This window comes from Abramis brama, assembly GCF_963993115.1.
Source record: "Abramis brama genome assembly, chromosome: 23".
In the NCBI taxonomy this organism is placed as follows: Eukaryota; Metazoa; Chordata; class Actinopteri; order Cypriniformes; family Leuciscidae; genus Abramis; species Abramis brama.
The window spans coordinates 8,662,621-8,676,044 of record NC_139985.1 but is presented as its reverse complement, the minus strand read 5'-3'; the positions used below and the strand labels follow the sequence as shown (position 1 = coordinate 8,676,044).

General features: G+C 38.1%; 1 protein-coding gene across 2 annotated transcripts; it reads right to left on the bottom strand.

Moving 5' to 3' along the window:
- Positions 1 to 158: 158 nt before the first annotated feature.
- nacc1b (nucleus accumbens associated 1, BEN and BTB (POZ) domain containing b) lies at positions 159 to 11,957 on the bottom strand. 2 transcript variants are annotated; one of them, XM_084100879.1, is made up of 5 exons: positions 11,734 to 11,957; positions 6,824 to 7,842; positions 6,107 to 6,392; positions 5,562 to 5,659; positions 159 to 4,994 (listed from the first exon to the last, which is right to left on the bottom strand). In XM_084100879.1, the coding sequence occupies exons 2-5, from the start codon at positions 7,815 to 7,817 to the stop codon at positions 4,690 to 4,692; spliced, it is 1,683 nt and encodes a 560-aa protein (XP_083957005.1). In that variant the 5' UTR covers positions 7,818 to 7,842; positions 11,734 to 11,957; the 3' UTR covers positions 159 to 4,689. The 2 variants fall into 2 exon arrangements, with proteins under 2 accessions (XP_083957005.1, XP_083957006.1); XM_084100880.1 differs by lacking the exon at positions 11,734 to 11,957 and adding an exon at positions 10,707 to 10,825.
- Between the last annotated feature and the right edge of the window lie 1,467 nt (positions 11,958 to 13,424).

Here is a 13,424-nt window from a genome sequence, read left to right as displayed (position 1 = left end):
AATATTTACTCTACGGTCTATGTTAAAAATTAGTAGCATCTCAATGGCCAAGCACTATTCTAAAGCAGAACAAAACATTGATAAGAAACAAAAGATACATTGTTCGCCTTACATTTTATCCCTAATTTTTTTATGGTTTTCTTTTTTTTTTTGCAAGTCTCAATTCAAAGCTTGACCTCAGTTGTTCTGTTTGACCTGCATGATTCTTACTCAGAATACATGCAAGTTCAATTGAAGAACTAAAAGGATCTTGCGCAAAAGACCATGAACCCAGGGTGCGGGTCAGGTTAAACTTCTCCACTGGGTAACTCCACTCAAGTTCATCGGGTTCAGAGTTCAGCGCACACCGTGTACCCAATCTCACCAATGCACCACTGAGCAGAACATGTTAAGAAGTGAGTCGAAAACATCACGAAATCCAGCCCCCGTGGACACACATGCTGGCTGCTTCCTAAAAAACCCTCCTGGTCTCTCCCTGCGTGTCCAACATTATTAAAAAAAAAAGATCAAGCTGTACATCAGAGGATTCAGCTCCTTATATGTACATTCCAAAAGGATGAAGAAATGTCGACAGCTGTTATCTTTTTCTCTCTCGTTGTATTTCAAAAGGTGCGATGAGGAACAGTCCAACACAGAGCCGTATTTTTGCAGTCACCATCAATCTATCAACTATCAAATATTTTTCATTCTTTTGGACAGTGGAATGGTACTTGTGCGCACACACACACACACACACACACACTTGTGTTCACTTGACATTTAAAGGTATAGTTCACCAAAAAAATTAAACCTCTCATTATTTACTCCCCTTCAAGTCGTCCTAAATTTCCATTATTTTTCTGCTAAACACAGAAGACAATATTTTGAACTGTAGTCATTGACTTCCATAGTATTTTTTTTCCCATACTATGGAAGTCAATGGCCACCCGTCAGGTCTGGTTACCGGCATTCTTCAATACATCTTCTGTGTTTAGCAGAAGAAAGAAATTCATATAAGTTTGGAACAACTTGAGGATGAGTAAATGATGAAAGAATTTATTTTGGTTGGTCTTAAAGTCAACATAAGGCATTCGCAATCCCTTTTAATTCCACAATATGTTTGAATTGGAATATTTAATAAGAAACCAAAATGTAGGGCAGGATTTGATTTGATTTTAACAACTTGAATGTGATTGGATCATTAAAAGTGGTCGTTCTACACTAAAATTGGAGCCAAATGTAAAATTCAAACCTGAAGTCGACTGTAAAGAGGATGCGTTAGCATTAAATGACTGGTTTTAGAAACAAAGCAAGTTATTTCAAAGCAATTTTTTTTCATTCCATTGGAAAAACACATTTGTCATTTTGGAATAACATGCACAGAAATTATTCACAATAACAGCAGGGGCCTCATGAATAAATGTTTCATAAGCACAAAATAGGCATTGAAATGTGCATGATATGTTTTCCATGCAAACAGATATAAAATAAAAAAAAACATTCTAAAATGGATGAATCATTCATAATAAGATCTATTATATGCATTTAGAAAATAGATAGGGTGAATTGTCATTTCATGGCGACTTTAGATGCAGTAGGAAGATAATGCATGTGTAAATTGCATGCAAATTAGGCTATGCATAATAAAAAGCTTTGTGCATTCCATATATGGTTATTTCAAGGAGAAGATGAGGTGGAAAAGTTCTGGCAAATGTACGGTTTTATAAATCTGACACCTTTTGATTATACTCAAAAACCTGGCATGTGTGGGTATGGATTTTTTTTGTGCATGTATAAAGTTTAATACATGAGACCCCAGAAATGTGCATTAAAAAGAATCAATTTTGATTTCATTTGAACTCTACAATGATGAAACAAAACCAATGGAGCCAAACCAGATTGGATTCAATGCGAGCTGATGTTTGTTTAATCAAAGCGTACCCGTTTGATGCCTCCATTTGGGAAATGGCTCACTGCACCAGTTGTGTGTTTAAGTGTGTGTGTGTGTTTAAGTGTGTGTGTGTGTGCGTGAGCATCCATCTCCTCACCATTCCCTCCCCTCTCTGCTTGCGTCTGCACTGTATGTCTCCCTCTCTGAGTCAGACAAAAACAAACAGAGCTCTCTGATCTCTGCATACACACATACCAACCACCCACCCATCCATCCATCAACCCACACACACAATGCACATATTCCACAATCAAACATCAACACCACCCACGCACACTCTCTCAGACATGCATTTGGCACACAAAAACCAGACGTACACACATTTGAGCACGTTCACATAAACAAATGAGCGCGCATAAAGAGCATGCCTTTGGCTCACACTCTCGCTTTCCTGTCAGCCTCCTCGCATGAATGCACAGACATTAGCACGTGTGCCTCCAAAAATGGAAATAAAAAAAAAGAAACTCAAACTCTGAGAAATAAGTAGCGGAGCACACCAGCGCACATGCATACAGACTCATCCAGGCATTCTCTGCCCTCCCTTCCTAGAATTTCTTTCTCTGTCACAGACTAGTTGTGTAAGACTCTCAGACACACAACTTCCACTCTTTAAGGCAGTGCTGAACAATCCAGCTCAGATTTCTGTGCAAATATCTCATTCGTATCCTATCGTACTGTGATTAAGACTTGGTGCAGTCTCTTAGGATCGTACCACGTGGCCGAGAGGTAAAATTCTTCTGTGCCCTGGCCCAGTGCTACAAAAAACAACAACTTGCCTTTGTCCTTTTCTTCCATGAAATGTCTAAGTAAACGGGTTTAAAAAAGTAATTTAAAGAGATGGCTCACCCAAAATTATCACTAACACCATTTGGAGCGATATCAGCATTCTTTAAAATATCTTCTTTTGTATTTCACAGAATAGAGGTGCGGTCAAAAAACTTCACATGCAAAAAAAAAAAAAAAAAATTAGTAATAGCGTAGAGAAGTATGAAACTCCCAATAGCGCTTATTCCTATTGGAATGACATGATTCTACCCACAATATTTTGTTGAACAACGGAAAAATGTGACCACATCTTAAAGAAAATCATACAGGTTTAGAACGACATAATTGGGTGAGTAGATGACAGAATTTTCATTTTTGGGTGAACTATCTTTTTAAAAGAAAAGGTAAAAAAATAAAATAAAATAAAAAATGTAAACATTAAAACCCCCACAGATAACAGGGGTAAATGTGCTAATATAGTTTTTTTTTTAAGTTAGAACTCTTTATCATAATTTTGGACTGGGATGATCTTGACCAATCGCAGCCTTTCTTAAGCCATAATCAAAAATTCTAACAATATAGCCAACCATTAAAGGAAATAAGTGTGCTTAAAACACCTGAAGATGCAGGTCATACTTTGGGAATCTAATTTTAACACAAACTGGTGCAACTACACTTTTAGATAACATGGTCACTTTCTTTCATCTCCGAACCTGGGATTACAACAGCTCTTTATTGTGATTACAGACTTCAAGAACTTCTCTTTCTGAAACGCGAAACACTTAAAAACTGACTTTTCAAATCCACGTAAAGCTTCCAATCTCAGAGTGGTCTTTACTGATCTGGAGCCAGCATATCTGTGGCACTGATGCCCGTTCAGTGCCAATCTCTAATACTGCACTCAGCCCAATTCATCAGAGCGTTTAGTGCAACTCTGTCAGAGGCGCTGAGGCGTAGCGTGTCAGAATGCGCCATGCGGCAGCATGCACCACACTTGTGTGTTAGATGCATGAAGCAGTGAGCTGTGAGACATAGTCTGCAGACGCCATACACACTCATTTACACATCACACAGACGCCATGTGCCATCTATACAAAATAAAGGACATAAAGAGAAATGTAAAAGGCCTTAATGATTTTTAAGCTTGTGGGAGTGTTTTGGGATTTGCTTTGCAGATATTTGACAGTAAAAACGTGTCGATTTGAGTAACCTACCAAAGTAACAATATTAAGCCTTGGTAATATACCAAAATAAAAATGATTCAAATAGATTTTGGATTTTGCTAATGCAAAAACATGTGGACAACAGTTCACCATTCATTGACTCAAAAGGTGAGAATCTTGCACAGACCCTCTCTATCGACAATCAAAACGACACAGTAGTTTCACACATAGCAAAACAGATTCATCTGCCTCTTACAAATTCATATCACAAATCATGAAAAACTGCTTCTCTTGGGATACTTGGCAAGACAAATAGTGGAAAAGTTGGCAAAACAATTACAAATGTTGTACAAATAAGAATATTTAAAAGAAAAGGTGCCTAAGGGTGTTGGTGCAAGAAGAGGAAATGGGGTCCAAAAAGCAGATATACAGCTACTAAATATTAACAGATGAATACAATCTTACGTCCAGCAAAATTAACTTTCTGGATTCTCCAAAAAGATACATTCAGAATCATGCCAGTGTTCTCAGACTGGATAGGAGCTTCAAGACACCATTTCCCCTTCAGATCACCCCAAATGTCCTCAAAGGTCCCTCCTCTTCAGGAATGTGTTTCTGCAGTATTGAGAGGAGGGCCCACAATGTAGAATAAAAAAAATTAAAAAAATCTATAGGGAAATAAAAATAACCATATTTTGAAGTGGGATTCAACGACAGTCTTCATAAAGATACACTTCTCGACTCCATGATGACATCAACGCCCAAGGTGAGACTGAGATACGATGGAGGAGTGGAAGGGAAAGAATAACTGAACCATGGTATTGTTACTCACTAAAACAGGCTGCTACCATCCCCGCTCACACCTTGCAGGGCATCTGTAGATGAATGGCCTGAATCAGAGGCTGTGCCACCTTCCAGGGATCCTGTTTCAAAAGAATGCTCCACTCCCAAGCCGTCAGACTCCATTTTGGCAGCGTCCGGAAGGAAGTTGGCATAAGCGTCGCTTTCTGCCATCAGAAGCTTCAGTTTCGGAATCCAGCTCTTGCGTACCACGCGCCGCGCGTTAGTGCACATGTCTGCGGCGATCGCGTTCATTTCGCTCTCTTTGAAACTAGGAGCAAAGTTCTGGCAGTAAACTGGAGATTAAAAAACAAACAAAAAAACGATTTTTTATTACTAGCGTTAGTTTTTCATGCACTTTTTACACAAAGATATTTAATGCTTAAATTTACAAGCGGCAAAAGATATTTCCTTCCATATTGTTGTGACGAACATCCAATTATCAGAAAAAAATATAGTCGATCAGGACTTCGTTCTATCCATCGGTTATCCATTGATTGGATTTTGAGATTTGGGTGTTGCACTCAAAAATAAATTTGAGCTTTAAGTCGTTTGTGGAGGGTTGGGGTTTAAGTGAACGACGTGATTGGAGAAGTCCAGCATACATCACCAGTCTGTTGTTTTCACTGGAAGATCGAATTATGACATTTTGAGGCAAAAATATATGAATCATTCACAATAACATCTATAACATGCATTTACAAAATAGATGGGGTGAATTTTCATTTCATGCTAACTTTAAAAATTCAACTGGACTGTTTTAATGTGGATAAAACTGCTGGGTTCATATTGGAAATAGCTAATTTGTTTAACCAATAACAAAATATTATACCACAACATATCAGCATCAATACAGCACTTACACTTAACAGCGTGGAGAACTCGACTGTCGAGTGGCTTGCGGTTGGGGTCATTTGTGGAGGACCGGATGCCTGTTCCACAGCTGTTTGCAAGAGTGCTTCTACAGGAAAAACAGAAAAGGACACTTAAAGTAACACTGACCTGTAGATTGCAAGGGCAAATTGGAATCAACAAAGTACTGTTCACACAAACTCTTTGTGGACCGTTTTTTTCTACTAACTGGAATTGTATAAAAAAAGTCACTTTCTAAATCCCCAAAACAATTGGTTAAATTTCCATTAATAACATGGTAATCTATTATTTTCAATTAAAGAGCTGGTTCACTCAAAAATGAAAATGTTGGCATTATTTACTCACCATTGTGTAATTCCAAACCCATATGACCATCAACTTTCATTGATACAAATAGGACATTATGCTAAACATCTCTTTTTTGTGAAAGAAATTCATACGGGTGAGTAAATGATGACAGAATTTTATATTTATTTATTCTAATTTATTTTAGTTTATTTTCTGCAGAATACATTAAGTCCAAAACTTCACTCACCGGTCAAAAAAGGCAGCAAGTAGCCGCCTGAGCAACACTTTGTGGCGTGTGCCTGCACTAACGTGGCAGTTCATCAGCTGAGCACGTGAAATAAAAACACTGGTGCCGGTTACTAGCTCCAGTTTCTCAGCAGGGTCACCTTCTTCATAGAGTTTAGGATGACAGCGGTTTCCGATCTGTGCAATGAGCTCAGTGGGAAGAGAGGCCAGATCTTGCCTCACTCGAACTCCTCTTCCCCTTGATTCAACTGTGAGGTGGTCAGGCAGTGATTCCACTCTTTCATTGGCTGAACCCAGATTGCAAAGAGGAAAAGATGTAAAAAAGAAAAGAAAAAAACATTACAAGAGCTTACACGGACTACCAAACTGAAGACAAATACATTTTAATGAAACTGGTCAAGATGTTGAATATATCTCTCTCCACTGATTTACATTTCCTCTACTGTTTATCTGTACTTTTGAGTTTTCTTAAAACAATAAAATATATTTTTAAAAAGTTTAAAAATTAAATTAAAAAAATGAATTGTCTACTTTACAATAATCCTATTGATGGAGTTCCTCAGAGCTCGATACGTGGCCCAATTCATTTCCCACAATTACACTACATACTGAAGTCTACTATCACGATGCGGGGTTCAGCAGTGTCAGTCAATAAATTTAACTGATAAGGATTAGCAGCAATAGACAATAAAATTAAATTCTAGTCAACTTTTCTTACCTGTTGCCCCTACATTTAGCATGCTGTACATAGTGTACATATTACAGATCTGTCTGTACTGTTCTTCTGTCGTTTCGTCTGCGATTTCCTCTTCTTCTTCATCATCGTGGTAAGAGATTGGTGAGTCACTGGTGTACATGCTGGGGGTGCCTGGGCTGGTGCCTTCCGGCGTGCTACTGCTGTTGTTGTTATTATTGTTGTTGCTGTTGTTATTAGTGGTACTGCTTCCACCCAATAAAGCTGCACTTTGAGGTGGGGCTCCGCCCATGCCCCTTGCTGCCTCCTGCGAATAACGGGCTGCTTTTCTCATACCTCCTCCTCCACCTGCCCCTGATCCTCCACCTCCTTCACGGCTACCTCCTTCCCAAAGACGCTTTGCAACTGGAGAGCAAACCACTGAATATGATGATGCTTCTTGTTGGGGCTGATGGGCCTGAGGTTGCTGCTCTGTCTTCACCCTTGACATCAATGGAAGAGGTGTGAGACAAGAAGCGGGTCGAGCCGTTGCCGTGGTGACCGCACCCCCTCCTATGTTGCTACTCCCAGTTTGAGTAACGGGGCTCTGGGGTTCTGAGGGCGTTTCTTCTGTGTGAAGACCCTGTGAGTCACAACTTGGTGAGCTGACCTTTAGGAAGAATTCTGTGCCTTTTTCCATAATCTGCTGAATCTGCAGGAATCCTGCTGTGTACATTAAGAGAAACTGATCACCCAAGTTCATGCTAAGTCGACCGGTGTAACAGAAGGAAAGGATCTGCTGGAAGCTCTGAGGCTGAACCGCTGGTGGTAACTCCACTACAGAGCTCTTACTTCCAGAGTTGAACAAATCACGAAAGTAGGAGCTGCTGGCAGCCAGCACTGCCCGGTGGGCTTTAAATGTGTGACCCTTCACCACCACTGACAAATCACAGTACAGACCCTGAAGCCTCTGCTCATTAAGGCACTCCAGGACATTGTTGCCAAAGTTGGGAATCGCCATCTGCAGCATCTGAGCCATATCGCAAAGCCCAGCACCACAGAGTCTGTGAAAACAGAAAACACCTGGTATTTTATTTTTCACCTCAATTATAAAATTATCATATAATAATGATGACCAGTGGGTAGGCCTGTACAGAATCCACATCAACGCAAATATTATATCAGCAGCTTCCCAAAAGATATTTAGCCTGTCATTCAAATTTATACACATAAACTTTGCGTGTTCATTTTTTCAAATATTTTGATCATGTAATGTTAACAGTTACTAATAATCAGTGTCGTTTAATAGATTTTACCATATCAATTACACGGAATTCCAGACATTTTCTCACCAAATCAGTGTGGAAAATGTGAAAAAGTGTGCCGATTACATACAGTCTTACCAATGGGATATGACAGGTACAGTTATATTCATAAATAATTTTAAATAGTTTGTAAGAAAGTTTGAATATCACGCAATTTCAAATTGTCAAATTTAAAATTGTTCTGTTTTTTAAAGACTCAACAGCTGCAAAAATGTTTAGGCAAGATGACATAATAGGTTATTAAAAAAGTTATAGAAACATGTTCAAAGGTTGAGTCCGTAAGATTTTCTAAATGTTTTTTGAAAGAAGCCTCTTTTGCTCATCAAGTCTGCATTTATTAGATAGAATATACAGTAAAAACAATAACATTGTGAAATATTATTACAATTTAAAATAACAGTTTTCTATTTTAATATATTTTAAAATGTCACTTATTCCTGTGATGGCAAAGCTGAATTTTTAAGCAGCAATCACTCCAGTGTCACATGATCTTTCAAAAATCATAATATGCTGATTTGGTGTTCAAGTAACATTTCTTATTATTATCAATGTTGAAAAAGGTTGTGCTGTTTAATATGTTTGTGTGAAAGAAACGGTGATCATTTTTTTCCAAGGAGAACTTGATGACTAAAGTTCAAAAGAAAAATCTCTTGTAACATTAAAGAGGTTTAACTGTCACTTTTGATCAACTTAAAGTAACTAAATAAATAAACCTTACTGAACCCAAACTTTTGAATGATAGTGTAGATAACTTCTGATTTAAAAAAAAAGTCACAAAAGTTGTCTCACATACATATAATTAAAACTGTATCCCTTAAATAAAGCTTCAAAGATTTTTTTGAATCTCGACACACACAAACATATACATATATCATATATTCTTATGAAACCATGCAGACACAGTGCTACTCTCTGTTCTAACTCCAAGGTCAGTGCATGCAGTCCCACAAACAACATCCCATGACTAAGTCTGTAACATAGAAACAGAAAATACATACATTCACCACAGGAAATCAGACAAAGAACAAAAGCAATAAATGTTGATACACATTCTTAATATAACTGAAGATTAGAGCTCATGCTTAGGGACATTAAGAGGTTTTCTGTGGGTCATAAACAATTTATCCTACAGTCTATTCTTTTTAGGATCATACATATTTTAGAATCTGCTCTAAACCAAAGGTCAGCATGTAAACAAAATCCTTTTAGGAGCAGAAGATGAATGCATGGTAAACAAGAAGTGGTTCAAGTGAATATTCTTTAACATAATTAGAGCACATGCCTAATGCAATGACACTCTATCCATCCTGTATTATGAAATCCAACATGCTTCAGAGGAAGAACTCGCATTTATTTGAGGTTTCTATTTGCACATTACATGAAATCATATCTGTGTACTAAATAACCAGCAACTCTTCAAAATTAAGTGCAGTTACTTTTCTGTGCATACATTGTTTACTTATGTTCATTCAGTCTGCTCAACACTTTTAAAACTTGTATCTCAAGAGTCTGTTAACAACTCTTAACAATCAAAAATTCTATTGCTCATCATCACAGGATATTCTTCAGTAGTAAAATACGACTACTGAAAAGTACCTTACAGTTTGATCAAAAACCCCCCAGTAAGGGTGTACTGAGTAATTTCACACCAACTTATTGCTCTGAGTCTCTGTGCAAAGGTTGATAAGATCACATGCATATATAAAGCAGATCAAAGATTCGTCTGGCTGAGCAAGGTCATGCAAAGTTATAAACCCAAATTTTGCTGCCAAAAGAAACTTCCGTTTACACTTTTTAACATATACGAGATAAGATGCAATATGAAGAGTTCAGATGCAAAAGCCTCTAAGTGCCATCTGAAATTTACTATTAGAATGATAATTTTTATCAAGCTCGGATATTTAAGTTCAGTAATTTCACTTAAATGACAATTAATAGGTAATTTCCATTGCCATTTAAGTGAATTTACTGAACTTTAAATATACAAGCTTGATAAAAATGATCATTCTAGAAGAAAATTTCAGATGGCACTTAGAGGCTTTTGCATCTGAACTCTTGATTATATATATATATATATAAACATACACACACAATCATACATTAAATGATCAAATAATGTCTATTTTCTATTTCACAGTTACTGCAGTTATTCTTACTACTGTAAAATTCTGATTGTAGCCACCATTCCACCAAACATAAAAAATAAATAATTATTACAGAAAGATTCTTATGCCGTTTATTGATATTATGCTAAATATTATGACCAGCATAGCCTAGTAACTATGGTATTTTGGAAACAGTACAGTACCCATAGTTAATTTTTCGGGTTGTGCCATCCTAATTTAAAGGGTTAAAGCTAGTCATTTAGCTACTAGCAATCACATTTTAAGAAATTCTCATAAACTTTAGTCTAAGAGTAGTTTAGATGGTCGATTAATGTCTGTCTGTAGTTCAGGAGCTATGAAGCGAAATATGTGGTTTAATTCATCCAGACTATTTGTTCTGTTTCACTCGCACAACACTATTTCCCAAAGGAGTAATAATAACAACAGTTTTAATTACAAGCATAAATGTAATAAATTAGCGATAGTTTGTAATCTCACAGTGAGAGTCGGACGCCGGTGTTTCTGTGATGTGTGCGGCCGCGGAAGGGCTGCGGTTCCCGGTGAGAGTGTGTGCCCGCACCGCTGCCCAGCTGGACACGAGCTCCGGGTTGGCACGGGCCCAGGGGGGCTAAAAATACAAGAAACAATGCCCCAATTTCCTGGTTTCCTCACTTGATGCTGCGACCAAAGAGCTAAAATCTGCTCAGCCCTCAAAAATCCTGTCACCAAAATAGTCTGATAGATGAATTATTGAGAAGCCCACATCCGTTTCTCTCGCCCCCTCGGTGCCAGTGCAATGCTATGCAATGTCGGGCTGAATTACAGTCCTGTGCACACCAGAATATCAATACCCAAAACGCTTTGACTCGACCAACAGCATCCATATGCATGCATTTTTTTTTTTTTTTATCCTACCGCTACTTGCAATTTGGCTTTCTTAAGAAGTAGGCTAGTCCTAATTGTATGCACGCAGCGCAATCATTGGATTTCACATAAAATATTCTGTGGTTAAATTCTACTCCATTTTGGAGGAAAAGGAAGGGGTCTCGGCTTCATCTTTTCCCGACATCAACAGGTCATCCCGGGACAAATGCAGCAACTGGGGGGCGAGTCACACTGATCCGCGAGACAAGACACCATTAACCACTTGAAGTCTGAAAGCGATGCACATAATGCCCTCATCCATTATAAATCCTCAAATCGTCCAGAAACAAGCGCTAATTTGCAAGCGATGATGTTGTGTGGGCTAAAAAAGTTGGAAAATATAAATGGATGTATTGATGCACCATAAATCAAGCTCTCGGCAGCAAGTCATTGAAGTGGTTAAAGTTTTGCAAGCCCATCCCCCATCTAAAGCAATCGCACACCTTCACAAAACAATACCCCTATCCAAAAATCCCCTCAACATTTTCTGTTACCCCGTGCCACAATAACTAACGCGACCCCTTGTTCAACCCACGTGATTGCCCCTTGACCCCACTCAAAGTGGCATGACCCTCTCTCGTGCATGCATTAAAATACTCACCCCCTCGATTGCAATCTGCTGAAAAGTGGTTCAGTGGTGGAGGAGGCAATACTCTTTCTCTCTACGGGCAGCCATTCATCGTGAATGCACAGGCAAGACACCCGAGCGCAGAATAATCGAGGGGTGCATCATTTTGTCACCCCGGTTAGAGCACAGAGTTACCGATCAATCATGCACAGACCAAGAAAAAGAACGCTAGCGTGCAACCGTGCCGCGCGCTCTCCGCTGGATCAGCCTGTGCGCAGAAAGCGAGCCGTGTGAGCGTCTAGACTCAGGTGAAGCCCTGGGGTCTGGGTGCTACGCGCTCTGCATGCCAACGGAGCTCTGCATGGCGCACTGGAGAAGAGCATGCACTAAACGCCTCCCAAATATGTCCATCACGTCGCTCTAATGGGGTCACATTATATGGCGTATAGACAATTAGTGTTTATAGAGCGTGACTGGATTAGATTATTAGTTCGAATGTGACATTTGCACAGAAGGAGCAACTGTAGTGACATAAATATCAAGAATGTTTAATGCTGCACAGAGAAGGCATGCTTTACGCAGAAAATGTATTTATGGAATTTATGTGCAATATAAAATTATGAATATAGAAATTTGAACTATAAAATAGCTAAACGTACTGTCATGACAATTGCGAATTTTAAAGGGGTGGTTGATTATGATTTCACTTTTCTAACTTTAGTTAGTGTGTAATGTTGCTGTTTGAGCATAAACATTTGCAAAGTTACAATGCTCAAAGTTCAAAGCAAAGGGAGATTTTTTATTTGAAAGAAATTGCTTTTTAAGGACTACAACAAACGGCTGGCAAGGACTACACAACATTCCTTCCGGGTTAGTGACATCACTAGCCCTAAAATTTTACATAAACATTTACATAAAAGAATATGCTAATCAATGACTAGAAGATAACTACACATAAGCTACATAAATTAATCAACTAACCATTGAGAAATGTCCTGTTGCATTCTTCTTGAGTCTAAAAGTATAAAAGGCAAAAAAAAAAAAAAAATTTGAAATTGAAATTTTCAGTGCACATCTGTGTGAGGTAAAAGGACACGAGCTGTTGAAGCTCCGCCCTCTGTGCCGGGAGCATCAGACTTTTTGCATTTAAAGGGACAGACACAAAAACGGTGCGTTTTTGCTCACCTTCAAAAAGTGACAACTTTAACATGCTATATAAAAATATCTGTGGCGTATTTTGAGCTAAAACTTCACATACACACTCTGGGGACATCAGAGACTTATTCTACATCTTTTGAAAAGGGCATTATACCTCACAAAAAAACCTTTGACATTTTTTTTTTTTTATGGTAATTCACTTAAATATTAAGGAGCAGATAAAATACCCAGTACTATTAGAGAAATTAGTCTGTTTATTAAACAGTACAGAACACTTTTCTTTCTTAATTGTGGATTTACTTCTCATTTACTGGCATTCAGTTTTAAAGATTTTTTACATGCAACATTGCCAAAGCATAGACAAGCACAGACTAAAAAAGTGTCAGGAATGTCAATAAAAAAGCAATATAATATAAAATACAATATATTATATTCTGACCCTGTTACTGACATACTTTCTGCTATGTGTATATATAAAAGGTAGTATATTATATATAAAAAAAACATTAAGAAAAAACCCTAAATGCGTTGAACTAGTTCCTTAATGACACTGCTTTGTCCTCGGT

Bases quoted from the DNA above. Each gene is read 5' to 3' on its own strand.
- nacc1b (XM_084100879.1), bottom strand. From the start codon at position 7,817: ATGGCTCAGATGCTGCAGATGGCGATTCCCAACTTTGGCAACAATGTC. The intron at 6,393-6,823 runs GTAAGAAAAGTT...ATCTGGGTTCAG, and splicing joins GCTAAATGTAGGGGCAACAG to CCAATGAAAGAGTGGAATCA. The intron at 4,995-5,561 runs GTAAGTGCTGTA...TTTAATCTCCAG, and splicing joins AGTTCTCCACGCTGTTAAGT to TTTACTGCCAGAACTTTGCT.